The 25,994-nt window shown below is 39.4% G+C and overlaps 1 protein-coding gene across 3 annotated transcripts in view; it reads right to left on the bottom strand.

Annotated features, from left to right (window-relative positions):
* Positions 1-25,994, bottom strand: part of LOC126251347 (histone deacetylase HDAC1) — a 181,403-nt gene that overhangs the window by 31,776 nt on the left and 123,633 nt on the right. For all 3 annotated transcript variants that reach the window (XM_049951717.1, XM_049951718.1, XM_049951719.1), the window contains exons 7-9: positions 14,528-14,586; positions 10,735-10,891; positions 2,112-2,224 (exon numbers count right to left, since the gene is read on the bottom strand). In XM_049951717.1, coding sequence (XP_049807674.1) covers positions 2,112-2,224; positions 10,735-10,891; positions 14,528-14,586 — 329 coding nt within the window. The remainder of the gene's footprint in view (positions 1-2,111; positions 2,225-10,734; positions 10,892-14,527; positions 14,587-25,994) is intronic.

The raw sequence follows: 25,994 nt of genomic DNA, 5'->3' as shown, positions 1-25,994 counted from the left end.
CACGAAAGACAATGGAATCTTCTATTGCCACCTTCCACTTGTCAATAAAATAAAGTCTGAAATCATCCAACATAACCCAGATATTTATTTTCACGGGTCTCGTGGGGAAGTTACAGCAAGGATCTCTCTTGCCCTTTGAGTCAAGTACATCGTCTGTCCACTTCTGTCTTTCAGACTGTGTGTGCGGTACTTATCCCCATATCCCACATTGTTGCCAATTTTGTCATTAACTGCCAGTCAGTTAAGCTCCTAGACTACTTCAGCACCTTCACAATAGCAAACTAAACCAACTCATCACATCATCTTGATTGCTTGGTCAATTTGAAACCATGCCCATCTAGTATAACATTTCATAGCTTACAAGTTATCATTAACATGGCACATTACTAGAAATGCATATTCAAAAATGATTCCCCTGTTCCACATACGTTAATGCGCAACGAAAGGTCAAGTCCCTATGTACACTATCTGGTAACAATCATTAGTGTCTTAGAACCCAACATCATCGGTGCCAAATTGTCCACACTAAATATCAAACACAGCCGAACAGTTTAAATCACTCTATCCAGTGACAAAAGAGATGGAACTAAGCAACTCTCTATTCAACTGATAAAACAAAAAATTAAATTTACAGAAGAACATTACACATTGCAACAAGGTTTTCAAGATCTTACTTCAAATAATTATTATAATTTTGAAATCTTTCCAAATGCCACAGCTTGAGACCAACACCACAGTTCACGACTTTTCAAGTACTCTCACTGCATGCAAAATGTTGTCAGCTGCCAGTATGAGCACAAACTTTCCAGCTGGCATTAAAAATAATTAAATGAAAGAATCTGCAAAGGAATCACTCACCAACCACAATGTAATTATGGAAGTCCATAAACAATAATCAGACAAAAAATTTGAACTGAATGAAAACATTTGTTAACGCAACAGGAGCATCTACTTACCAGCATAAAACAGTAACAACTAGAGCTAGTCAATTAACATCCAAATTTAAGAAGAAAGTATAATCTTTTTTTTTTACTTTTTAATATTTATTTCATCTTCAGAAGAGAGGAACAGGTAAATAAAGGTGCTAAAAGGAAAGAAAAGTCATTCCTCTTTTGGCAGTAGATAGGTAAGCAATATTTCTTAGGATTCAATTTTATTTCTGCTTTAGCCAATTCAATGAAAAAATGACTACTGCACTGACAGGCTATAATTAACTCCAAACTAATCGTCTCCCAGCAAGTTGATACAGCTAGCTTTTACATACACTATAACAACCAGGAGTACACAAGAGAATCTGCAAAATGGTTAAGGAAGAAATCCAAAGCAACACTCACAAAGTACTTCTTACGATGAAGAATTCCATATGCCAGCTGTCCACATGCTACCCTTACACACCACCAACTTGACATCACAGGTAACCTTATAAAACTGTACTCACACATAATGCACAAGGATGAAAATCAAAATCCAGAATGGAAGAGACTGTAGCAGACTTTTAAGTCTTTAAGGTATAAGCAAGATGATTCATCTGAAAAGAACTGTTCAAGGAACTATATTGATGTTCTTGCCCATTAAGCTATTTTTACTTGTCACAAACATTTGACTCAGCTATATATATTTTCAGCGGTGACTGATCCAGTCATCCCATTCTTTCTTCCATGTTTGTTAGTTCTGTAGGACAAGTGGAAGAGTATTTGCTGAGTTGGGAATGAACGTAACAGACAAACTTTCTGTGACAACTGCTCTGATGGCTCAACTGGAAAAGTGGAGCATTCTGTTGCGAGTCTCACATTAAGATTTAACCAATGGGAAATGCAGAAAATATAACGTACACTAAGTTTCAAATTTGAAATTAAAGTCAAATCGGAAAGAGTTAAGTGTTCTTGAAATGAAAAATTAGTGCAGCTTTACTGTCAGAAATTTAAGAACAATTCCAGTTTAATGAATTTTTCCACTGGTTCATTACCGGTTTCATACTCGTATAATAAAAGTATAAACAAAGCAAATTTTACAGAAATTTGCTAATGAGGCAGCAAGATGCAAACATACTATAAATTTGCATTCAATATTATATTACATTACATAATCTCTTACAACGCATTTAAAATTACCTTTTGTCTCCATTTTTGTGATATCATCTGGTTTCGTCTTTTCATCTGGGTCAGGCTTTTCTGTTTTGGGCTCCAGTTTGTCAAGCCTAGGTCGTTTCCTCCCTTTGAAGGATCTGAACAAATAAAATAACTATGTTACATACACACATCACTGTGTTGCAACTTTTTTATAATGTGACAACATGAAAATATAATACGGAAATTCTTAAAACTGCAATGTGCATAACTTTTGGTTTTTCAACTGTTTATCTGATTCTTGGCTTTTTCAAAGTGTCAGAACACAATGACTTACAATGCACTGAGCGCTGTTCTCAAAGGAACAAAAATCTGCACTATTCTACAGGTATCATGACATCACTTATTACTCAATACAGAACAAATGACCAACATAACACACCTCCTTAGCACTGTACAAGCAGTCTGTTAGGACAAGAACAGTATTTTGATTGCTGAAGTTTGCCTTTGGGGACAACAACCAATGAGCCTGCAAAGTGTAAACGACTGGGAAGACTTTTCAGATCCAACAGAAACAAAGAAAGAAGCATGTGGTTGACAAGTTTTCAGCTGAATAGCAAAACCTAAACACACTAGGATCCTAATTCAAAAACTTCTTCAGCAATTAAAACGGGGGATGGTTCACTCTCCCTATTGTCCACATTCGACATCAAGTGACTTCCACTTTTTTCCTGAGATGAAGTTACTGTGTGAACAGTGTTTCACCACAAATAAGGAATTGTAAGGCTGCGAGATACGAGAGCTTGGCAGAAAGATCACAAGAATTTTTTTATAGAGGACATACGAAGGCTGTTATACACTTATCACCAATGTTGATATTCAAACTTGTTTTAATTCCCAGTCCTATACAAGATTGAAAATAGAAATGGCTCCAAATATATCTTGCACCTTGCAGTAGAAATTTCATTGTTATAAAATTAAGGACAGATTACCAGCATTCCAATGTGAACTTTTACCATCCCCAGTCAATCTCTTACCTACTAAACTATAACCTGACTCAAGGCTTCAAAGTGTCAATCTCTCTCTTAATTTCCAACCTCTGGCACACTAGCCCAGCAAAGTATGCAAGAGTTTTTATGGAAATTGGAACTTGGGTAAAGAAGAGACAGTTTATAGCAAGAGAAAAGGGTTTTGAGCTAGTATACCCATTCAGTACACACTACTGATCTGTCTAGTGAGTTAATAAGGCAATTGTGTTACATATTCAGCAAAAGCCATACAAACACACATGGGATGGAGGAGGTTGAGGCTTACTATTCAGAAAGAAAACACTGTTGAGTGTGTGAGTGAAAAACCTGGAAAATGGTAGATCCACAATCTTCAAATTGGGATGAAAGATTTTCATGTGCCACATACAACATTGTTCCAAACTGTTACTGACATACTAAATGATGGGAAACTGTCTTCAAATTGAGTTCTAAAACCTTGGATTGTATTTGAATTAATATCAGAGGCGCACTGAGGAAACCATCTGAAGAGACTGGTTTGATCTAGCACTGTCCATGTGGACAAGAGAGAGAGTGTGTGTGTGTGTGTGTGTGTGTGTGTGTGTGTGTGTGTTCCCATGATGTGGAGGGTCAAGAGAGCAGTACTCTAGCTGGTCGAGCCTCAGTGGAGGTGTCAGATGAAGTTTGTCACACAATTCCCTTTCCTCCTTTATCCTATACTGACTCTGCCCCTTGTTTCAGAGATATGGACTTTTTAGTACTGGTATACAATCAGCACAGGGGAAGAATATCTTTGAACCAAATCTCGGAATTGGCATGTCTGTTGACACACAAACACAATGCAATTGGAAATGAGTGGCATGTGCCTACAGCTGACCTGACTCCATACACCTTGTGTTGATGCACCTGTGGAGGCAGGCAGCAAGGCTGAGAGAGTAGCATGAATAGTGGGCAAGTTTGTTGGCACCTAAATGGCATCCCAACTGTAGTAGCATCAAAAGAGGCCAACACTGATCCATGTGCAACCACGTGGAATTAATATGGGTAGCAACAGTTTACCAGTTGTAAATCTGCACAAATGTACATATGTGCGTGCATCAAAGATTGCTACTGACAGTGAGAGGGCCTAGCATTGGTCCACTGGTAAATCACTGCCAACTGCACGCTAGGTAGTCCCCAAACAATAAGGTGCTTGCCTGTCCCGGCACTGATTATTCCGTTTGGGTGTATATAACACTAGCATTGATAGCAACATATAACATCCACACTATGGTGTAAGGCTTCCTGGACACCTGTGGCAGCTCTCAAGATCCATGCAAAACAGCCATCAGCAACCTTGAACTAATCAGGCTTTATATTGCTATACCAACCTTGAAGGAAACCAGGCTACAAAATGATGGTTCAGTACAGGAGGAAAATTAAATATTTTTTTCTGGAAGACAAAGGACACTGCGAGTCTCAGACAACAGTGTCCGATTAGCTGCTTGCATGATCCATTGAGCACCTTTAAAAGCCTAATTGGGATCTCAGAATGCATTATGACTTTGCATTTGTCAACTAGCAGCAGAGCAATAACACTGAGAGCTGTATACACACCAGTGCTGACCTCTACTGCAGACATAAAATGACCAGTTTTTTTAATATCTCAGTGAAATGGTGCAGGGTCTGCACCCTGTGGACCGACTGTGCATTCTTGGTGACTTCAATGCCCATACTGTATGTGATTCTGCTGCTTGGCTTGAATGAGAATGGTTTACTGCTGCTTGAATTTTGTGCCCAATACCAGCTGTGTGCCACTAACACATACTTTAAATACAAGGTGAGTCACAAGGTTTCTTGGCTGCACCCTTGCTCCAAACATTAGTATCACCTACATCTGATTTTGACTAAGAGGCAAGTGCTCTGGCATTTTCTTCACACATGCTCCTTCCATAGCACTGACTGATACTGATTATATAGCAATAGTGACAAAAGTGCACTTTGTGCTTAAAGATATTCACTCTGCTAAAACACTTTGTAGAATCAAAATTAACCTTTGCAAAACTAAGGACCCTACAACAGTAGAAATATTTGCTGATGAAGTTCACAAAAAAGTTAATACCTGGAATGTAAACACACCCATTACTGAAGATTGGCATTACAGCTGAAACTACTTTTGGAAATTTGAAAGTGAAATACCTGGATGGGTTCTTCAAGCAAGGTGATATCCTGAAACAATTCCTCGATTCTAAATTTCTGCCAAGTTTTAATTGGCACTCAAACCCTTGCAACAATACCTGCAGTGATCTAAACAAAGCAAAAGCAATCATTCAGCACACCATCTGCAACTGAAGAGGGTTACTGGCAATCATTCTTCCCGCAAACTATTCGCGATGAATAGAAAGAGGGGGGGGGGGGGGGGGAGTGACAATGGAAGACAAAGTACCCTCTGTTACACACTGCAAGGTGGCTTACAAGGTATAGATTTAGATGTAGAAGACATACTAGGACAAATTAAGTGTAAGAGTACAGGTGTGTTTCTATGCTGGAAACCTTGGTCGAGTATACTCAGGTATCAAAAGGGAACTGGACCTGCCTCTAAGAAGACTGCTATGCTTACAGAACAGTCATCATGAATTGTTATCGACTGTGCAGCCTATAATCACATTTGGCCAACATAACCTTAAAAGCAATAGGTGAAATTTCTCAAATGTCAGCCACCAGCTGGACAGCATGCCTCCTAAGGAGCAGCTTCAATGAGCTGTTGTGCTGCTTAAATGTGGGAAATGTCCTCGCAAAGTTGCCATCCGCACAGAACTTGTCAAAATGCTCTGCAACCTTATACTGAAATGTCCGGCTGAGAGTACTGTACCACAAAATAGTCCTTGTGGTGCTGTGAGCGTGTGTACCCCGATCACAACGTGGGTTTCGAGCTCAGCAAATTACTACTGATACGACCTTCACACTCCATCAAATTTAAGGAAAGTTGTGCAAGCAGAAGATTCAATTGTTCATTGCTTTTATCAACCTACATAAGACAGGACAGGGAGATACCACTGTATACTTCACTAATGAAGGTAGGGTCTCCTCTAAATCTCCTGAAGATGATCATGGCTTTTCGCAATGATATAAAGGGTGTTGTGGTATCTGCCAGAAGCACATCTGACGTGTATGTTGTGCAAAGATAAATTTATCAAGGCTGTGTATAATCCCCTACCTTGTTTGGTATATTCTTCTTGCTACTTCTCAAAGTTGCTTTTGGCAAACCAAACCTGGGCATCCACTTACATACCAGGACTAACAGGAAACATTATAACTTCCCACTACTATGATCCAAGTGCTGTTGTGAGAACTTTCTTGTAAGTAGACTTTTACACACCAAGAGTGCAGCATTCGTAACACATACTCAGGATGACCAGCAAAGGCTCACAGACAAATCTGCTACTGTGTGAAAGCTGTTCTCTACATCTGTGAATGTGAAGAAGATTGATTATGGCGTGAGTATACACGGATATGCCTGCCGTAAATTGGATGGCTCTTTGTTGAACATAGCCTACAAATTGTGCCACCTTGGCTCAGAAGTGTCAGAGAATCTCTCTCTGGACAATGAAATATTTGTGAGAACTGGCAAAGTGGCAAATACTTTGAGAATCAGCTCTGCACAAGAGTATAACACAACAATAATATTCATTTATTGAGCATGTACGCTAAGCATCCTCTTGTACGTGCCAAGAGTTAGACATCATACACTAAACAAGAACGTAAGCTTGACAGCTTTCATCTGCAGTGCTTAAAAAATATTCTAGGTAGTACATGGAGGCACCATGTGACAAATGAGACAGTAACAAATACTGCGAAGTTACTAATGTCACTGTAACTCTCACAGAATGTCTGCTTTGGTGGCTTGGAAACTTACACAGTATGGACCACTCCCTTCTTCGCCAATACATATTAAACTCCTGTTTTCACCAACATGTACTAATTGATTAGATAACAGCACGTGCCAAAGGACCACCAGGAAGACCTGCATTGTGCTTCCAAGATTGCACTCAGATTCACATGACCACTTTTAATACCAACTGCAATAAATGGGAAGGGGAGGTGCTCACCAAAGACCACAGCAGATCGAGGAAACTTGTCAAGGATGGCAGCAAGTGTCATGATGGCACCTGGCTATCCGGTTATCTGTGATGTGAGCGAGCAGACAAGTGCTTACAAAAAACCTCATTTCGGGTTGATATACACTTTCCCAACCTATGGGCACCAAGGTGGGCCCTCACATTCCACTTCAGAGACATCAACAAAAGTGCCTGTATGATGCTACTTGAATTTTCTGTTAGGAAGTCTTGGACGATTATGATTTCGGTGGTGGTGTTATCTATAGAGAGTCTAAAGAGCAATCCATACAGTGGCATCATTCGCAAGTTCCAAACTCAAAAAAGTAAAATATTATCTTCACAGAAAGTGGTGGTGTTTCGTGTCCAATAATGTATACTCTTTGTACATTTTGTAGGACTGAAAATATCAGTGAGGCCCAAAGTGTTCTGCCAAACACTACAAGAACATAGAAATCATTCAAAATCATCGGCACAAAAAGTTGATCCAGAATTTTCTTGATTAATGTTAATGCATAACCACAAACAGATGCTATGTTCAGAAGATTGGAAACTTTTGGGGGAATCTTTTTGAATACCCCACCCTTACATTCCAGCAACTTCCATAGCCATCTAAATCTCATGAAACAGATCGATTCATGATCAAACACTTAAACCTTCAGTTATGAACTGGCTGAAATCAGAGGAATGAGAAGTCTTCACAGATAGCTTCTGGAATGCATGCAACAAAGTTCCTGAGCTCATATCTGTCCCAGAAAGTGGGCAGCCCCATGTTTCTACTGACCCTATATTCATACAAATTAGTCACAGAGTTATTCAAAGACAGCCTTAACTCAATAGCATGCAAATACCTCAAGCATAGGTTAGAAGTACAGGATGTCTCAAACAGGACTTAACAGTTTTGAAAATTCATACAAATTAATTCATAGTACCTACAGATGTGATTGTAGTGTCAATTTGAAGGGAAATACATCAAGTTTTGTGTCGCGTAGTTCACTAGCACCGAATCGGACCATAAGGACTGCTAGTGGCAGTTGCATTAAAGATGTCTGCCTTCACTGGACCAGAGTGTGCTAGCTGTGTGTTTTGGTTTGAAAAATCGAAGTCAGTGACAACAGTTCAGCATAATTTCCATACCCAGTACGCTAAAGATCTTTCTAGGAGGCCTACAATTTATGAGTGGCATAAATGGTTTGTAGATAGAAACAGGGTTCCATGAGAGACCATCAACGGAATAGTGTACCTGGATATGTTGTAACTATTTTTGATATCACAGATCAATTGATGAGGATCACCAAGAATGAAATGTTTACTTCGTGCAAGACCGTGCACCACCCCACTATCTGGCTGAGATCCGGAATTTTCTCAGTGACCGCTTTCCAGGTCAATGGACTGGCTGTGATGTGCCAATTGCATGGCCCCCACGTTCCCCAGACCTGATACCAATCATTTTTTCTTTTTTATGGGGATCCAACACGGATAGTGTGTTTGTACCTCCTTGCTGGCTTGTCTACCTGAACTTAGAGCAAGAATGTATGCCACCACAGAGCAAATTACACTTGCATTGCTACACTGAGTTTGGGAAGAAATTGACTTCCACTGGGATGTGTGTAGGATAACCAATGAAAGCCACAAACAACATCTTTAGTTTAACATAAAAAAACTTTGTTTCCCTACAAAATAACACTAAACCCAGCTCTGTATCTTCTCTCAATAAATTTATATGGATTTTTAAAACTGTAAAGTCTTTTTTTGAAACATCCTGGAAGTGCTGACAATCTGACCAGTACTGACTTGGGAAACAATGCATATGTTATCAGTGGTCTTGTGAAACCATACAGAATATGATGCCAGACAGGTGACTCTAATGACTACTCAAAACAGTTCGTACATGAAAAAAAATGTTCCTGACCACCTTGCTGCAGACAGACCTGATCTTTTCAAGTGTGTCACCAAAGAGACACAAATTAGTGACTGTGATGCTTTAACACGGGTAATGTTTACTAAAGGCAAAATGTCACCAAGAAATCTCTGAGAGCATTTCTTTTTGGTCAAAGTGACTGACAGTCACTATAAACTTACCTAAAAGATGAACTGAGAACATTTTCTTTCTCTCAGCCCATATTTATTGAGAATCTCTTTTATAATTAATAGTTACACATGACTTGGAAAGTTGGAGAAGAAATAAAGCTGTTAGGGTGGGTTGCAAGTCTTGCTTGGATAACTCAGCTACTAGACTACTTGCCTCTGAAACGCAATGATCAAAGGTTCATGTAATGGTCCTGCATATTGTTTTAATCTAGCACAAAATTTCAAAGCAATAAACACACCACTGCAGAATGAAAATTCACTGAGGATCTTAAATAATATTCTCATTATGCATCAAAGATTTACCAGATATGTTCAACAGCACTATCAGATGGTTCACTAATAATTCTGTCATCTATGGAAGAATATCATCTGACAACCATAAGAAATGGAGAAGGCCTTTGACAAAATTTCAATTTTCTGTAATGAATAGCAGCTCTCTTGAAATGTGGATAGCCTGATAGTGGCAGTATTTGATTTACAGGACTAGAAGTGAATACCTTTAACACATTACATACGCAAATATCTTGGGCGCTTTCAGAGGGATACACATAGCTCTAAAGTTCTGAAAATAAATGGGTTCTTGTCAATACTCAAAGATACAAAAATTAAAATCAATGTCTAGCCAAGTTTATAACTGCAGACAATGTGGAACTATTACAAGAAACAGTTGAAGAGCATCCACTGCTGTGCTCCATAAGCACTTTAGTCATCATCTGCTGTGAAGTTTAATAGAAGAATTAATGTGCAATGAATTCACCTAGGTTTCTAAGTACAATTACATGTGGTGTTGGGCATTCTTCCCTTTGAACATCAGTCTTCTTTCCTGAAGGAAGCACAGTGACTGGAGATCAGTTGCGTGTATGCTTGAATATTTCATCCTAATTTTTCTGTTTTTATGCACGAGAAGCAGTCAAAGGGGAAACCGGTGAGTGATCTGGTTCCACAATAATAATGCCTCCGTTCACACGATATCTAAAACAGAAGCCTTTCTTGCGGATCCAAAATCAATGTATATTTGCACCCACATTATAGCCTTGAAATTGCATGTGGGCACAATTCTGAACCTCAAATGAAGCTATGTCTGCAAATGAAGTGTTTCTGAACACTGTCCAAATGCATCAATTTAACCCTTTAAATGCTCTGGATGTGTTAACGCACGCACCTTTGTACCTGTCCCTGTGTGCTCTGAACGTGTTTACACACGCCACTAGTCCTTCTACCTGGTACTCTAAACGTGTTTACGTATAGACACGTTCAGAGTACCAGGTAGAACGACTAGTGGCGTGCGTAAACACGTTCAGAGTACACAGGGACAGGTACAAAGGTGCGTGCATTAACATGTCCAGAGCAGTTAAAGGGCTACAACTTACCTACAGTAAATAATAACACAAGATGCAGTTATATCACAAATTGAACAAATAATTACAAGATTTTGGCAGTAATGAATGTCTACAATTATTAATTAAGAACAAAAACCTCTGATCTCTCCTTCCTCCCTCTCCTTCTTCCTCAGAATCACTATACTCATTGTCAGGAGCTATCCTCTTATCCAGAGCAGCCTGTGTTAACCTTTCATCAGGATTCGCTTTTTCTTCATCCTCATCAGAATCATTTACTGCATCTTCTGGTATTGCTGCAAAGACATTTAAAAAGCAAGTAAAATTTTGTTTATCTATATTATTGGAAAATTTAACTTTCTTTGGATGCTATATTTATGTACCACTAAGAACTACAAATAAAACATTATTTATTCTCTACTGGCTTTGAAGGAAACAGTCATCATGCAACATGAAATTGCTATTGCAGCACTGTAGTATCCAGACATCAGCAGCACAAAATGTACTGAAAAACTAGACATGTTCCACATATTTCCATCAAAATTTTATTTCAGATGCAAACTAAATGGGATGTATGAAACAATCATCATTCACAAGGTAGTGAAAAGTACTAAAGAGGATTGTACAGCAAAAATCATAGCATTACCAGATCAATAATCTCGAAAGCTGGCTGATATTTTCAAGTTACATGAGCCAGAACAGAAAATATCTTATTATCTAGCTGACCAAAATTTTACCTTCTGGAAAATGAGAATTAAGCAGTTCAACAGGTGTCCACCTATGGAACATAAACTTATTATTGTTATAGGTTACTGTTAGGAGTCTGTTCTATTGGATGCTAAGTTCATCCGGTTATTAATATGTATTTCATTAATATATGTTTTAGGAAATACCCATCAAAATCGGCTTAATTTTCATCTAAATCATTCAGGAACATTATGGTTCAAGCTGTCACCCTAACACACATGGTACTCAGAAGATTGTAAGTCTGATTCCTCTTATGACTCCAGTGTATCAAAATAATCCTAATTTTATAATCATTTTCCTTACTAAAGGAACATGTGAATTGGTTAGTCCTCTATTTATTCATTCCTAGTTATTCCTTATGGAGACAATCCAGGGCTTTGAATACAGTTATTTAGTTGATACCATTGCTTACAAAATGAATGTGACGTCATTATCTAATCCACACACAAAAGATTAGCACTTTGGGGATGAAACCTGTAAAAAAAAAAAATACTGATTTGAACAGACTACCGAGAAGTCTGCCACCCAACATTTTTAAGTACACACTTTCTTAATGGTTCCTCTCATCCCTGTAAGAGTTGTAATTCCCACTCACCTCAGCTTCTAAGTAGGTGATATAGTTCAAGTATTACTAAATTGGGAGGGGGGGGGGGGGGGGGTTGGCACATTGGAGAAACACATACTTTTTCTTTTTGGTGGGTCTCTGCAGCGGCATGTTTTTCGCTTGTGATCTCGGCTGAATCAACATGGCAAGGTGGTGTCTGACCAACACTAAAATTGCTGGAGTTTGAGATTTTATAAATAGCAACACTTGATTTCTTGGAAAATGATGCAGATGAGTCTGAGGACAATGAGCACAAATTATTTAGTATTTTTATTCAGATTTCAGTTGAGAGAATTTTCAGTAGGTAATTACAAAGTGATATTATTTTCAAATATGACTGTAGTAGAATCAAGGCACATAAGAGACAAACATCACTGTTAGTCGTCTAGATGTTAAACCCGATGAGTGGGATTGCAGAAAACCAAGGTCAATCATGTATTTTCAGGACAATCTGGACAGTACAATATATGTTTAGATGAATGCAGTGAATCTATAAATATTTTTGTGTACTTTCTGACAGATTCTTTCATTTAACACACACAGCAATACCATTACGCAAAAAAAGGGGACAATAAAGTACTGGATAACTACAGGGGCATTTCTCTATTAAACAAAAGGTACAAGGTTTTGTAGAGAATCTTGCTGAGCAGAGCTGAAGAACAACTGGGGACAACAATACGAGAGCACCAGAGTGGCTTTAAAAAAAGAACGAACTGTACAGAACAGATATTCGCAATAAAAAGGATAACAGAACACAGACACAGGAAAGGATAAAAGATAATAGTGACATTTATGGACTTCCAAAAGGCCTACGATTCAGCTGACAGAAGCACTCTGCTTGATGTGCTAGAAGATAGAGGACTGGTTGCTACAACACAAGCAATAATAAAGGAAACATTAAACGACACTACTGCCAGGATCAGGCTTCGAAATAAAAACAGGAGTCTGACAAGGGGATAGGCTGTCACCAATTTTATTTAACCTGGTTTTGGACGAAATAGTGAGGCAGGTGTATAAATAGGGTACATGGTTAAACATAATGCAACAGTGGACTGCCTGGCATTCGCAGATGACATGGCACTTTTAAATGAGACAGAAGAAGAGGTGAATACAGCACTAAAAAATCTAGCTGAAAAACCAGAAAAAGGTTGGACTGGAGATTGCACATAAGAAGACCAAGACACTAAACACTGAGTCTGACTGGAAGATAGATGGCCAAGTGGTTGAGAAAGCTAACAGTTTTCGTTATTTGTGGGAGAAAATAAATGGTGGCGTACAGGGAAACAGTAGCACAGTAGACAGGGCACAGCTTTTGCAGAAGCTTTGGTATGCATTGAATATAACATATGGCAAGAAAAATCTGTCACGGAATGCCAAATTGTGACATTACAAAGCAACTGTAAGAAATGCTGCTCTGTATGCATCAGATACAATCACACTCAGCAAATGAGCTTGTATACAGTTAGAGAACAAGGAGCGGAAAATTTTGAGACACATATGGGGCACCAAAAAACATGGGGATATCTGGATACACGTAACACAACAGGAACTGTATGTAAATATTGAACCCATATTGAGCGAGAAATGGAAGAGGAGGTTACAATTTTTTGGGCACATCATGAGGATAGATGAGAGGTTGACTAAGATGATATAGAATGCTACATGTCATACAGGAAACAACTGGGTGAAGGAAGTCAGAGATGACTGGAAGGCTGTAGGAGTAAAACAAAGGAATCTGCAGGCAGTAGTACAGGACAGGGAGAATTATAAAGGGTCGGTGGATGATCACAGGTGGCCGGACGCCAAAGTCAAAGTTGTCTTAACAGAAGAAGAAAGGAAGAGAAGAGCTGAGAGAATGAAGAGGTATTGGGAAGAAAGAAGGCATGCAAAACAAGCCACATGTGATCCTGAAGGGTCTTAATGAAGCAGAAGAAGAAAGCAGGAATGTTAACTATATGCCAAAGTTAGGGGATAATAATGCACTGTCTTTTATTGTACACTATGAAAGTGACAGAGTAACACTCACTGAAACTGGAAAATTTTTAGCAATTACAGTTCACATATGTATCAGTCAGAAGATAGGTCTCAAATTTCTGTTGTGTGATGCCTTTCTGTCCAAAAATTACAACCTAAAAGTTAGACCTCTGGAAACTATGAGTGCAAATTTCCAGTGCACACATTTTTAACGTCATCACTGCAAATTAAGGCATTCGTAAATTGTATGTCCATTATTTCAAACAATATATGCCCATATGTTACTGGAGTCAAGCATAGGTTCCCCGTTTTGTCAGTGTTGTTCTACTTGGACGATGACAATAATGAGACTTACAAGTACAACAAAGAAAATTGTTGTTTACTGTGAGTGAATGGTCATCAGTACTCCATAATAAACATTTCTTTTTAAGTATCTTTTTCTCAGATTAATAAATATAATCTTTAGCTGTCAATTTCATATCCCAGCTCTTTGCCTTCGACTCTTCACATCACATACTTGCTTTTTCAATCTTAACACAGCGAAACAAGAGCAGGAAAAGAAACATCTTACGCCATGAAATTAACCTGAAATATATTTTCTGCTTACCCTGCACCTGTACACCTGGAGCATGTGGTAACATCCTTAAATTCTCAAATAACCTCGTCCTGAAATAAAAAATAAAATTAACTCATATCACTGCTCACTGTTGGTTTTGCTTGCAATTGTTATAAACAAAATATTTGATAATAACATAAAAATCTGAAGTCTCAAAACAACACATTTGCTGATCAAACTACATAGCAGTTCTTGATAAATGAATAAAGTATCTTTACAAGATGAGGAGGAAAATGAAGGCCCATTAACACAAAGCAAAAGCTCATGTGCTCAGTTCTCAAAAGAAAATGGATGAAAAGACTCAATGAAGCCAATCACCATATACATTTACAAAACATAACCCATTAGCGCCACAATTCCAAACAAAAGCATGCACAATGAGCTACTATGAACAATCTTAATATTCAATACAATAAAGGACAGTGTAGATATAGATATCAGGTGTAGAATTTTACAAGACAGCCCCTCCCATTTCCTAAATGTGTCATCAGGCATGCACTACACACAGGAAGTGGATAATAGGGTAGTGAAAAAGTGTGGTGTGCACATGAGGGTTGTCTAGAATAGAGAAATCCCTCCACAAACCCAATAAAATGCTTTGTGATTCCAGCTTAACAGCTTGGAGAAAGAAAATGTAAATATTGTATTAGTTAACTGGAAGAGCATCTACTGAAAAGTCCCAGAATTACTAACATGCCCACATAGTATGGGGGACAGAAAGTTGGCCAAAACCAGACGTTAATAGCAATGAAATTCTAAACTCTGATTGGAACATATGTCGGAAAGATAGGTTGAATGCTACTGGTGCTACTGGTGGAGGCATGTTTATAGTCATAAAAATACAATAATATCTAGTGAGATTAGTATAAATAATTTGGGTGAAGACAAGTGTTAAAAGACAGATCAAACCAGGTCATCAGACGCTTTTATAGACTCCTTGCCTCAGAAGCGGTAGTGGCAGAGCAGCTGAGGAGAAATTTGGAAAATGTTTTGTAAATTTCCTGGTCATACTGTTGTATTTATTGAGAGATTTCAACTTATCAGTTGTTGACTGGGAGACTCAAGTGATTAGGGCAGACAGTCAGGACAGAGAATCTAGTGAAACTATTCTAAATGCCTTATCTGAAAATTACCATGAGCAGTTTATCAAGTACCCAACTTGTGAAGGTAAATTCTTAGTTCTGCTGGTGACAAACAGACCCAAACTTTCTGACTCCGTTAACATACAACAGGGAACAAATGATCATAAGGCTGTTGCAGCATTGATGGATAAGGATGTAAATGTGAATACAAACAAAGGTAGGAAGACCTTTCTCCTTAGCAAGTGTGACAAGAACAGATTTCAGATTACCTGAGTGGTCAGCATGAAAATTTCTTTTGCAACGCTAGCAATGTTGAGTATCAATGACAAGTTCTAAGAGCACTGAACAATACACTTAACAGGTATGAGTAGAGCAAAGTAGTGAGGGATGGAGAAGACTGCCATGGTTTTGCAGTCATGTTAGAATCTTGCTGAAAACAAAGACAGTTTCACTGCAAATTTAAATTTAGACAGACAGACAAAAATGAAACAAAGCCAAAATTAGAAAAAGGAGGGCTGTGTGTGAATTGTTCAACAAGTTCAAAAGTAAAATTCTATTTATTAACTTAACAAAAAATGCTAAGTGTTGGTCTTATGTTAAATCAGTAAAGAGATTGAAGCCCTCTGACCAGACACTCTGTGACCATAATGGACTGAAATGGAGGATGCCACAGAAAAAGCCTAAATACTTAATTTTTTTCCTCCAAAATTGTTTCGCAGAGGAAGTGCCTCATTTAAATGTCACATACGACAGAAAAAAAGCATAATCCTTCAACAGAGGAAAGAACACTAAACACAATGGCTACCGGCATGATTTTACATCGAATCTACAGAACAACTTGCCCCTTTCTAGCAGCTGTGTACTGTATGTCTCTGGCAGAGTTAAGTGTCCCTGATGATTGGAAAAGAGCCCAAGTCATTCCTGACACAAAAGAATTAAAGACAATAGCTGCCAGTGGAATTCATTTATATCATTGGGGGAAGGTGAAAATTTGTCCTGGTCCAGGATTCAAACCCAGGTCTCTTGCTTACTGGACAGATGCGCTGACCACTACACCACCCAGACAGAGCAGATGCACACCAACCTCGAACACTTACGGAATCGACAAGATGCCGTGAGCAATGAGGCTAATGAGCAGGTCCATTACATCACTAGTGTGTGGTATAAGTTGAGAATTTGTGTTTGAGAGGAAGCATGTTAGGAAAGTCCGTGCGGTTGTGGTGACCATTGTGTCCACATGGTGCACCGGTCAGTACATATGCCTAGTAAGCAGGACACCCGGGTTCAAAACCCAGTTCGACTTAGCTCTGATATAAAGCAGTGTCCACTTGCAGCTAATGCCTTTAATTTCTTTCTGTCTTCATTCGCAGTGGCTGTAGGATCAAAATGGTTTCTATGTCCGAAAGAACAAACACCACATATACAAATCATTCCTGTTTTGTAAAAGGTTTGTTGCACAGACGCACAAAACTATAGCGTACATCTAAAATAGGTCTGTTGTAGAACTTTGGAACATCTATTATGCTCACATTTCTGGAAACTGAATATCTCCTCTGTGGCAATCAACATAGGTTCCGAAAACAATGATAATGGAAACCCAGCTCACTCTGTTCATCCATGTGACCTAGAAATCAGTAGATAACGGTGTCCAGATAGATGCTGTATTTCTTCAATACAGTTCCACACTGCCACCTAAAGGATAAAATACATGTGTATGGAATATCAGACCAACTGCATGACTGGATCGAACAGTTTCTAGCAACAGAACACAGCACGTCACTCTCAGCAGAGAGAAGTCTTCACATGTAAAACTTAACTTTAGTTGTACCCCAAGGAAGTATTATAGGCCAATAACTTTTCACAATATACATAAATGACAGGACACAATACAAGAAGTTCGTGGGACCTTTCACTAATGACACTGTTGTACACAGGTAAGTCGGATTGCTAGAAAATTGTAACAAAATGCAGGAAGACCTACAGAGGATCAACACTTGGTGCAGTGTGTGACAACTGACTCTCCAATATAGACAAATGTAATTAATTGTGTATACTTAGATGGAAACACCTATTATTAAACGATTACATAACTGCGAAACAATAACGAGAAGGTGTTACCTCCATAAAATATCTGAGTATGCATACAAAGTGGTTTAAAGTGGAATGACCATATAGAACTACACAGGAAAGGCAGATGCCAGTTACACTATGTGATCAAAAGTATTTGGACACCTGACTGAAAATGACTTACAAGCTCAAGGCACCCTCCATTGGTAATGCTGGAATTCAATATGGTGTTGGCCCACCCTTAGCCTTGATGACAGCTTCCACTCTCACAGGCATACGTCCAATCAGGTGTTGGAAGGTTTTTTGGGGAATGGCAGCCCATTATTCATGGAGTGCTGCACTGAGGAGAAGTACCGATGTCGGTCGGTGAGGCCTGGCACGAAGTCAGCATTCCAAAACATCCCAAAGGTGTACAAGTGGATTCAGCTCAGGACTCTGTGCAGGCCACTCCATTATAGGGGTGTTACTGCCATGTAACCATCTCGCCACAGGCCGTGCATTATGAACAGGTGCTTGATCGTGTTGAAAGGTGGAGTCGCCATCACTGAATTGCTCTCCCACAGTGGGAAGCAAGAAGGTGCTTAAAACGTCAATGTAGGCCTGTGCTGTGATGGTGCCAAACAAAACAACAAGGGATGCAACTCCCCTCCATGAAAAACATGACCACGCCATGACACCACCGTCTCCGATTTTTACGTTGGCACTGCACATGCTGGCAGATGACGTTCACCGGGCATTCGCCATACCCACACACTGCCATTGGATCGCCACATTGTTTACTGTGATTCATCACTCCACACAATGTTTTTCCACTGTTCAGTCATCCGATGTTTACGCTCCTTACAACAAGCAAGGCATCGTCTGGCATTTACTGGCATGATGTGTGGCTTATGAACAGCTGCTCGACCATGAAATATGAAATCCAAGTTTCCTCGCCTCCCGCCTAACTGTCATAGTACGTGCAGTGGATCCTGATGCAGTTTGGAATTCCTATGTGATGGTCTGGATAGATGTCTGCCTATTACACATTACGACTCTCTTCAACTGGCGGCAGTCTCTGTCAGTCAACAGACGAGGTCCCTTCGTGTTTCCACTTCAGTATCACATCAGAAACAGTGGGTTTAGGGATGTTTAGGAGTGTGGAAATCTTGCGTACAGACGTATGACACAAGTGACACACAATCACCTGACCACATTTGAAGTCCGTGAATTCCGCGGAGCGTCCCCTTTCTGCTCTCTCATGATGTCTAATGACTACTTAGGTTACTTACCTGGCAGGTGGCAGCACAATTCACCTAATATAAAAAACGCTTTTGGGGGTGTCCGGATAGTTTTGATCACATAGTGTAGATTCATCGGAAGAGTCCTCAGGAACTTTATCTAGTCCGTCAACAGCAGAGGCAGCTTAAAAAACCCTAATTCAACCAATACTTTAGTACTGTTCATCAGTATGGGATCTGTAGGCTTTATAGAAGAAGTAGAAATAACCCAAAGAAGTACATGATCATTCAGCAAGCAACTCTAGTGGCAGACACTGCAAGAGAGGCATTCTGCATTAAGGTGCAGTTTATTGGTAAAGTTCCAAGGTTGTACATTCATAGAAGAGTCAACAAATACGTTCTAAAGTGAAAAAAGAAAATGATATACTGTGTCACAATTATCAGAATGGGACAGAAATGCGCATCTACAGACAAACAAATGATTACTATTTCAGAAAAATTGGATGATTTAGTAAGGAGAAAGAGTTTCACAAATTGAATAACTCAATAATGCACTGGTCCACCTTAAGCCCTTATGCAAGCAGTTATTCGGCTTGACATTAATTGACACAGTTGTTGGATGTCTTCCTGGTGGATATTGTGCCAGATTCTGTCCAATCAGCACGTTACAACAACAAAATCCTGAAATGATTGGAGGGCTCTGCCCATAATACTCCAAATGTTCCGCAATGGGTATAGATCTGGCGATCTGAAAGGTAAGCCCAGCATGGCTTGCCACGGTCAGTAAAGCAGAGCGTGGAGTATCATCACGTACCGCTGTGCTGTAAGGACAGCTGTGGATGATAACCAGAGTGGTTCTACTATGAAAATAAATGGCACCCAAGATCATTACTGCTGGTTATTGGACCATATGGTGGGCGACAGTCAGGCTGATAACCAAATGCTGTCCGAGGCGTCTCCAGACACGTCTTTGGCCTGGAATCTCATTGACTGGAGTAAAATTGTCTTCAGTGATGAGTCCTGCTTACAAGAGAATCTCCCCACTGCAGCCCCCTCAAATTTAGTGGTAAGAGGGCCCAGTGGACTGCCAGTCAAAAACTGAACACCGATCAAGCACAAAAACAGGAAAAAAAGCAAAATAGAAACACTGAACGATCCAAGAACAAGAAATGGAAAATAGAGCAGCTGGGAAGAGAAATGGCATTGTAGTTAAGTGGTTACGGTGATGGACTGCCAAAGAGGTGAGCCATGTTCAAACCTCCCTTGTGCCTACTTTTTCCCCCACTTTATTCAAAATTGTGTCTACGTCATGGCGTAATACACGTTTACACCAGCGAGGTATAAGATAGGGAGCTATAATGAAAGATGATTCTGTACAACTCCATTAGCAGCCGAAAGGAAGTGGCTTTTGAATGGAAACCTCAAATGTTTGATGTCAAGGTGACAAGTCAACTGAATCCTCCAGTGTCTTGTGTGATATACAGGGCATTAATGACAATATGTGTGTCATATGACAGGAATCTCTCATTCATGAACTTAATTTGTACGACTGGTAAGAGAATGAGATATGCCTCCTTGCCCGATATTGGTGTTTGTGTGGGTGTGAATTTGATTACTTCCAAGGAAATGATGGAAACATAATAGTTTGTCACATAATCTGCAACAAATGGATGCAACAGTTTCACAATCACTCAAATTCTATGTGCTCTGCCAAAACACGTTTTCAATGGTTTTGAAGTTGTGTTCTGTTTTGGAAGCCTTGACTCGAATTTTTTGTTGTAACATAGTTCACACCCATTTACTTGTTGTTTTCAGTTCTGTGAGACATCCTATGTGGTATATCACCTGCTCTGACTATTCATCACATTTACTTGTAACAGAATACCATGACTCATATTCCATAACCACTCTATAATATGACAACTGCCAAGACTACAGAAAAAGAACAAACATTTCAATGAGCAGGTGGACAGTTCATAATGTTCTGGGGAGGGGGGGGGGAAAAAGAAAATGATGATAATAATAATAATAATAATAATAATAATAATGACACAAGGGAGTTTTGAAAACAGCTTGCCCGCTTAGTCCAACACCATGAAACCTTACCCATGATGACTATGCTGTTTCAGGCTGCTCTTTATAGCACTTCTTGTTCTTGGATCGTTTTTCACAATTCAGTACTCCTTCTTCCTGTTTTCATGCTTTATTTGTGTCCAGTTTTTGATGGGCTATCCACTGGGCAATCTTACCACTAAATCTGAGGAGGGTGTGCTGGGGAGTTTCCCCTGTTAGAAATGAGCCCCATGACCAGTGAAGACATGTCTGGAGACGCTGAGGACAGCAGTGGGATACCAACCTGACTGTTACCAAATGCCGGCCGTGGTAGCCGAGCAGTTCTAGGCACTACAGTCTGGAACTGCGCTACCACTACGGTCGCAGGTTCGAATCCTACCTCGGGCATGGATGTGTGTGATGCCCTTAGGTTAGTTAGGTTTAAGTAGTTCTAAGTTCTAGGGGACTGATGACCTTAGAAGTTAAGTCCCATAGTGCTCAGAGCCATTTGAACCATTTTTTTTTTTTTGTTACCAAATACAGGGCCTGACAACCAGGAGTGACAGTCTGGAGTGACATTTCTTTACACGTCAGGACCCCTTCGGTTGTCGTTCGCAGCACCCTTATAGCACTGCAGTATTTCAATATTTCAATGATATTCTACAATCCATTTTGTTTTCCTTCATGGAATGTTCCGCAAAACATTTGCGACTGTAAAAGGAAAGGGGGAGTGATAGTGCTACACAAACCACTCTCTGCCACACACTGTAAGATGGCTTGTAGAGTACAGATTAAGATGTAGGTATCTGGTGTTAAATAATGTAGAGTCAGGTAAATGATAAGATCCTTGGTGAGATGCAATATTTTATCGCCTATCGATTGGTTGATACTCAGAAACTAAAAACAAAACTTTCTGAAAAACAGCAATTTATATCAGGAATGCTGCAGTGAACAACAATATCTAGACTGCCCAGAACATTTTGTCCCTTTAAGACTAGCTGGTGGCGACTACTTTGTTTGGTCAGTTCGTAATACTGTCTTGTCACTTCTTTTGTTTAACGTGGGCACTTTTTTTGTGTTTATGCAGTTAGAAAACAGTTTTAACTTTTTTCTGACACATCTATCAGTAGTGAACAAGATTTAATTACATGAGTTTTTTCATACTTTACATTTCTTCGATGAAATGACTGTCATACTGCCATTTCTCATATCAATTATATGTTCTTAAACAACACGTATGTTACTTATATTGAACATCATCACTTTTCCTTAAATTATCTGGTTCAATGTATTTCAAAGAGTTTAACTCTTTACAATTTAGATTCCTAGAATACATCCTACAAAATTCCTTTTTCCTTTGCTGCTGACTGTAATATGACTGATCTTTTTGGTTGGAGATGCAAAATTCCGACAAAAAGTTTCAATAAAGTTTCAATCGTGATCTAAATGTGAACTTCTCAGACCCCTAACCCCACCCCCTACCCAAACCAAGTCAAAAGTTTTAGAATCTCTGGGTTGTGAACACGAAGGAAGCTTCAGAGATCACAGTCCTCTGCTTCTTTTGATTGTTCACACAAAGTACCGACTGTTCTAATCTTAAACATATTTTATGATATATTTACATCTGGAAGGTGTGTAATTCCAATGATCATGAAAAATAATTCGAATGAGGGTGAATTTGTCAAGGTTGGACTAGAGTCCGAAACACGTAGTGTCAACATATGTCCTATTATTAGTTAAGTGATGGATATGTCAAAAATAAAGTATGAAGCAAGACTCTAATCAGTAACAAACAAGGACAAAAATACCATACAGAAACAGTTTGCACATCAAATATGCTGGATAAAATTTGTAGCAGGTTTATAGATTTTCATTTCTGTGATTTAGAATGACAAAAAAGAACTCAACATATATGATGCTGTGCCATGAAATTTCTACTCGACACTTTGAGAAATACATGGCACTTAAAAGTGTTAACCAAATTCGTTATTCAATTTGGTTCTCTCAACATCAATTTTCTGTTTGACTATAATTAAAGATGAATATTTTGTTATTATTGTAGGCTTACAACTAACTTCCTACATTAAAATCATCCATGGAATCAATCATATAGACATGACGGTGGTGAAAGATTAACTAATGAAAGGAATCTCAATAAAAGTTTTGGTGGTGCTTTCATTTTCCAATAAAACCAAAGACTGAACCTATGTCCAATGTGTCATGTGTCTCCTCCATACTATTTACTTTTAAATACCAATTTACTGGTGTATATTACAATACAAAAGTAAAAGGCTGTAGATCACTGACAAGTGATTAACAAATCAACTTTTACATCTACATCTCCCAAGAAAGTGTTTATGACACACAGTACTACTGAACAAAATAGACAATCAAAACACATTTATAATTCACATATACAGTGCTACATATTAAGATATATTCTCAAGTCATTAATTCGAAAATTTATATAACTTACTAGAAATAAAAAAAAAAGATATATTCTCAAGTCATTAATTCGAAAATTTATAGAACTTACTAGAAATAAAAAAAAATCTTTTTTTTTCTTTTCATTTCTCCTGCCAACCCATTTTGACTCCTCATTACTGCCATGGTCCACTGTGGACTGTGCCGTATCTTTCAACCCGTCATCAATCCATTTCTTTATTTATTCACTGCTTCCTCCAGCATATCTGGTAGTTTCTGTAGTTTTGTTCTTTCGTTTTAATCTTCTCCTCTACAATCTTATCCATCACCTGTTTCCACCATCTCTAACTATTTCACATCTATATTTATATTCCCAGTATCTTTTGTATCTTTATGTCCAACATCCACTACTATTAATTTCTCAACTTTTAAGCAACTGAGCTATTTGGCAATGTCGTGTATACAGTTCTCAGTAGCAAAGTCGTAACAGTATCATCAATCCTTTAACATGAGAAATGAATTGTAACCTGATTGAAGTTCAAAAGGAATTGGTTATGAGTATACCCGCATGCTCACCCAGTACCAGGTGATCAGAATTAAAGTTGAGCTACTCACAGAGGTCTAATGTGGGCTGTAATTATCGTATGGCAGTGACACTTGGTAGATATACTGATGTGTTAATGTGGAATCAATTTTTGCTTGAAAACAAATTCATTCCAACTGTGGCGACCAAACGCAAATCTTGCACAGTACACTGTTTGTATGATAGTATGACAAGCACGCTGTAATTTGACAAGCCCTAATGTCAGTGAACAGCACAGCTATTGAGAAAAGAGACTGTGTGCCATTAGTGAAACTCTTTATGGACAGCAGCAATTACAGTGCTGCATTGTGAGTGTATTACTGACTGAAAGGTCTGAGGAGAGGCATGATGTCGCTAGATGATGTAAAGAAGTCTATGTAAGTGGAAAAAGGATCACTGCTGTCAGCTGCAGGAAAAATTGAGCAGAATCAGTGGCGCCAAGCAAAACTGTGAACCAGACCAGGATTCGAACCCAGGATCTCCTACTTACTAGGCAGGTGCAGTAACCACTGCGCCATCCGGACACAGCGTTATTGCAAATGCATGTACTATCTCCATAAGTCTCATGGCCAATTCACACTGCCACCTGCCCGCAGTCCCTGTCCATTATACTCCTGTTTGCTACCCAGAGATTCCCACTGGAGGTCGATGTCTTTTATGCATGCACACTGAAGAAAGTGTATCCATTGCCCAGGCAGGTTTATCAATTACATGAATGAATGATGTCTGTTCCTCTGAAAGAAACACTATATATAAATGTAAGGAGGACCACTGCTTTCAGCTGCAGTGAGACACTAAGTGGAATCAGTTGCGTTGAGCGAAATTGTGTACTGGACTGGGATTCGTACCGGGGATCGTCTACTTACTAGGCAGGTGCAGTAACCCCTGCTCCATCCGGGACACAGCATTATCGCCATTGCATGGACTATCTCAGTATGCCTCACAGCCGATCCATGGACAGGGACTGTGGGGCAGATGGCATTCGGTGGGAGTTTGGATTGGCCGAGAGGCATACCACGATAGTTTGTGCAGTTGCAATATCGCTCTGTCGAAGATGACACATTGGTTGCCACACCTGCCTAGTAAGTAGAAGATTCCAGGTTCGAATCCCAGTCCGGTACACATTTTTGCTTCATGCTGCTGATTCCGCTTAATGTCACGCTGCAGCTGACGGCAATGATCCTTCTTCCATTTAGATATAATTTTTCTCAGCTGCTGGATCTGCATGGTGTCTGTTCTTTTGAAGCACCAGACATCACGCATACATATAATTGATAAGCTGGCTGGACAATGAATCCACTTTATTCAGTGCAAATGCATGAAAGATGTCTGACCTCCTGTAGGGACCTCTGATTAGTGAACGTGAGTATGATGGATAGAGGCTGCGGATAAGTGGTGCTCAGTGAAAGTGTGGATCGGCCATGAGGCATACCGAGACATTCCACGCAGTTACAATAACGCTGTGTCCCAAAAGGTGCAATGGTTAAATGGCTCTGAGCACTATGGGACTTAACATCTACGGTCATCAGTCCCCTAGGACTTAGAACTACTTAAACCTAACTAACCTAAGGACATTACACAACACCCAGTCATCACGAGGCAGAGAAAATCCCTGACCCCGCCGGGAATCGAACCCGGGCACGGGAAGCGAGAACGCTACCACACGACCACGAGCTGCGGACTGCAATGGTTACCACACCTGCCTAGTAAGTAGGAGATCCCAGGTTCGAATCACGATCTGGTACACATTTTTGTTTGACGCTGCCGATTCCGCTTAATGTCCCACTGCATCTGATGGCAGTGATCCTCCTTCCATTTACATACAGTGTTTCACAGCCACAGGGTCTGCGTAGAGTCTGTTCTTTCGAAGAAACAGACACCATGCATTCATATAATATGATTTAAAGAAGATTATAATGAAATTTGAAAAACTAAGTAAGGAAGGTGTCCTATCATCGTGGACATTACTGTTGGGGTAGCTGTAACTGACCAAGTAGCACATCTCTCGGGTAGTCTAGTACTTGTGCAGT

This window comes from Schistocerca nitens, chromosome 4 (genome assembly GCF_023898315.1).
Source record: "Schistocerca nitens isolate TAMUIC-IGC-003100 chromosome 4, iqSchNite1.1, whole genome shotgun sequence".
Classification (NCBI taxonomy): Eukaryota; Metazoa; Arthropoda; class Insecta; order Orthoptera; family Acrididae; genus Schistocerca; species Schistocerca nitens.
This window is presented reverse-complemented; position numbering and strand designations above follow the sequence as displayed.